Raw genomic sequence first — 3,584 nt, 5'->3', positions numbered from 1 at the left:
CTTTAGTTCACGCACCTTACTAAACTAAACACAATATCTTTAGTTCTCGCACCTTACTAAACTAAACACAATATCTTTAGTTCTCGCACCTTAGTAAACTAAACACAATATCCCTAGTTTGAATACAATGTTTCCTCCATATGCCCCCCAGTGGCACAGCGATATGTCTGCAGACTTATCACGCTAGAAACCAGGTTTCGATACCCGTGGTAGGAAGAGCTCAGATAGCCCATTTTGTAGTTTTGTGATTAACTACATATTGATTCCTCTATACAATAAAATCCTCGAAATAATTAACTCCTCTTTTCATAATTAGACGTACTAATGAACAGACCTCTTGTTTTAGGGACAATTTTTATACTTATTACGTATAGAAAAGCCCATTATATCACACGTTAGTAATTATTAAATCATGAAATTCTTACTCACCCCTGCAAAGACTGTAAGGCATGGTGCAACCACTTCCTTTACAAGACCTGCGGTGTACTGAAAAAATCAATAAAGTTGTACCTAAACCGTTCAAAACTCAACAGAGTTTTAGCTTAATATAATACTGTTGGTGCTAACGAACCCCGAAATAACAGGATTTAATTAAACGTTTCTTACATGCAAACCTAATTATACCAACGAAACTTGCAACTTGTGTTTCTGGGACCTGTTGGTGGCACAGATATTGATTCTTGAAACGAGTAATGTACAGAATTACCAGTGCTAATTGTGCACATGATTCCAGATACTATTAGTATTATAGTTCCAGACGTCACTAATATAAGCGTACAAAAACTGTTTACTTTTAGTGTTAATGGATTCAGCTTGTGATTTTAACATGTATGAAATGTAGTGGCTAATGTGACATAATGAAAGTTTCAATTGACATATCAGTAAAACTTCAAATATTTTCTTTTAGTTGAAAAAAAACAACAAAAAACGAAAGTGTTTTTCAGTCTAAAACTTACCGTTTCTATATCAGCAAAATACACTTCTTCATACATCACTGTCACCGAGGCTAAGCTTAAAAGTATGATGACAAACCAAATGATGCAACCTAGGAGGAATTTTCTTCCATGCTACATAGACAAAAAGGAGCATATCACCAGTTTCTCTCTCGCTCTCTATTATATATATATATATCTGTGTGTGTAGTACTGATATCACAGGCCTGCGAATTTGGACTTCATAAAAGTTGTTTTGGTTTTAATAACGGATTTTTCATAATTCAGCTACGCAGATTTCGAAAATAATATTAATTTTTTCTATCACATAAGGATATTTTACAAATCGAAAATAAAAACTCTTACTTAGATCAAATTAATATTTTGTTCATCACAATGAACATTTATTATTATTATGCTTGTTATGTTTGGGTTCTAGAACGATCAATAAGACGATTGGTCAATAAGACGTCGCGATTGGTATAGAGAAATCTGTAGCTAGTGGTTGTCAACATTTTAAGCATAACAAAATGTGACCCGATTTCAGTAAAAATTATTCACTTATGTAAAAGTACATATGACGTTTTGTGAAAAATCTGTACGTGATGGAGAGAAATGGATATCACTTTCAGATTCAGTGTACATGAATTACTGTAGAACATGTAAAAATTTCAAGACAATAAAACCATCGCAGACCTGTATATTTAATAAACAAGGAACACCAACTCCAGACAAGCCGATACAGTTATGTAAGTTTTTACTACCTGTTCAGGGCCGTAGGAGGCGGTAAGGCCAGTCAAGCCACGACCTGGCCACTTTTTCATGACATCACAACTTATGTATTAAACGTTGCTTCTTTTAACTCAATGCATTACATTGAGTGTATGTAGTATTTGTAGTTAAGATTCAATCTCAGAGCATTACATTTTCATACATTTTCTGGAGGGGCAAACCCCCCGAGAAATACCAATATGGTAATGGCCTTACCACCCAAAATTGCTTCCTACGGCAATGTTGTTTATTTTCTTGAGTGTAGGAGGCGATACATGAACAATTTACTGGCGTCAACAAGCATTACGAAAGGCTAAAGAAAAACTGGGACGTTGTTACTATTTGCTAGATCTGCGTGTGTTCATGTGCTATTATGAAGATAATTTGAAAATCTGTTTCAGTATTTATAAGTTATGAAAGGAACAAAAAAAATATTTTAACAAGTTTATATGGTAGAAAACTGATAACATTTTGAGACGTTTTACGAAAAAAAGAAGTCCCTATTCAACACATTTTCATTCATGCGTTTAGATATAATTATAGAACATTATTCGTGACATTTGTTTAACGTTTAGACATTTAGTCATTTTAGTAGCGCATAACGCATTGAGTATATTATATAGAAAAAATCAAGAGATTATGATGGAACCAACAGTTAGTATAAAGGTTGCAAGATATAAACCACAGATGTCTTATTGATAAATCATTATTTTCATTATATAGTCCTTTGATTTATATAAAACTTACAAACTTCAATTTATCTTATTGATAAATCATTATTTTCATTATATAGTCCTTTGATTTATATAAAACTTACAAACTTCAATTTATCTTATTGATAAATCATTATTTTGATTATATAGTCCTTTGATTTATATAAAACTTACAAACTTCAATTTGTCTTATTGATAAATCATTATTTTGATTATATAGTCCTTTGATTTATATAAAACTTACAAACTTCAAAACTGTTTCTAATGAGAAGACAAATCTATATAAATATAATAGTACTGTCTATTGTATGTCTATGTAACTACTTCGCAGGGTGTGGATGGTATGGTTCATTGGGACCATGGGGAGAAACATACAAATTTTCAGTTTTGTATTTTGCGTTTTGTAGTTTTCATGGGCGTTTTTGCAATTTTTTCCAATTACATATAAGGGAAGTAACTTTTCATGTTTTAAGATAACCTTTCATTATCGTGAATTTACATAACTTCCGTCCAGGGGACGGGTACTCCAGCTAGTATTTCAATAATGTAATGGAACTATATTGTCCTTTCACGCAAGTTTTATTTGAATATTGACGTTATTCTTGGAAACAGGTTAATATTATCTTTAAATATGTTACATTTATCTAACCCACTTTAATTTTGTTTGTTTGTAGGTCAGTACAAAACTATATAATGGGCTATCTGTGCTCTGCCCACCACGGGTATTGAAACCCAATTTCTAGCGGTATAAGTCCGCAGACATATCGCTGTGCCGATGGGGGAGGGCCATTTTTAATAAAAACGATACGCGTATACAGTTACAGTTCTACGCTAGATTTGTTTTTATAATAACAAAGGTGCCTGGAAATTTTATATTTCATTATATGACTAAAAAGAAAGTTAAAATGACGATAAAAAGTTAGAATGCTAGCATATTTATTGTCTTCTGAAACTACACGTTACCTGAAGAAGTGAAAACTGAGACCGCGAGAGCTGTGAACCCACGCTTTCGTTATCACTTTCATGCTTCAACATCGCAAAAGTCACTTTATATTATATATATTGTTACGACAGCGGAATTCACGTGACGCTGGTAATACGTAATGAGTATCTAGAACGTTCGTGAAGGCTCGAGTGTTCTCCAGACGCCCTCTATTTCGTATATATA

General features: G+C 32.9%; 1 protein-coding gene across 1 annotated transcript in view; it reads right to left on the bottom strand.

Moving 5' to 3' along the window:
* LOC111087158 overlaps positions 1 to 3,584 on the bottom strand; it is a 10,560-nt gene that overhangs the window by 2,344 nt on the left and 4,632 nt on the right. The window contains exons 4-5 of the mRNA XM_022392825.1: positions 957 to 1,067; positions 430 to 486 (exon numbers count right to left, since the gene is read on the bottom strand). Coding sequence (XP_022248533.1) covers positions 430 to 486; positions 957 to 1,067 — 168 coding nt within the window. The remainder of the gene's footprint in view (positions 1 to 429; positions 487 to 956; positions 1,068 to 3,584) is intronic.

The sequence above is a fragment of the Limulus polyphemus genome, unplaced genomic scaffold (assembly GCF_000517525.1).
Source record: "Limulus polyphemus unplaced genomic scaffold, Limulus_polyphemus-2.1.2 Scaffold1809, whole genome shotgun sequence".
NCBI classification, from domain to species: Eukaryota; Metazoa; Arthropoda; class Merostomata; order Xiphosura; family Limulidae; genus Limulus; species Limulus polyphemus.
Note: the sequence above shows the minus strand (reverse complement) of the source record. Positions and strands in the feature narration are given on the sequence as shown.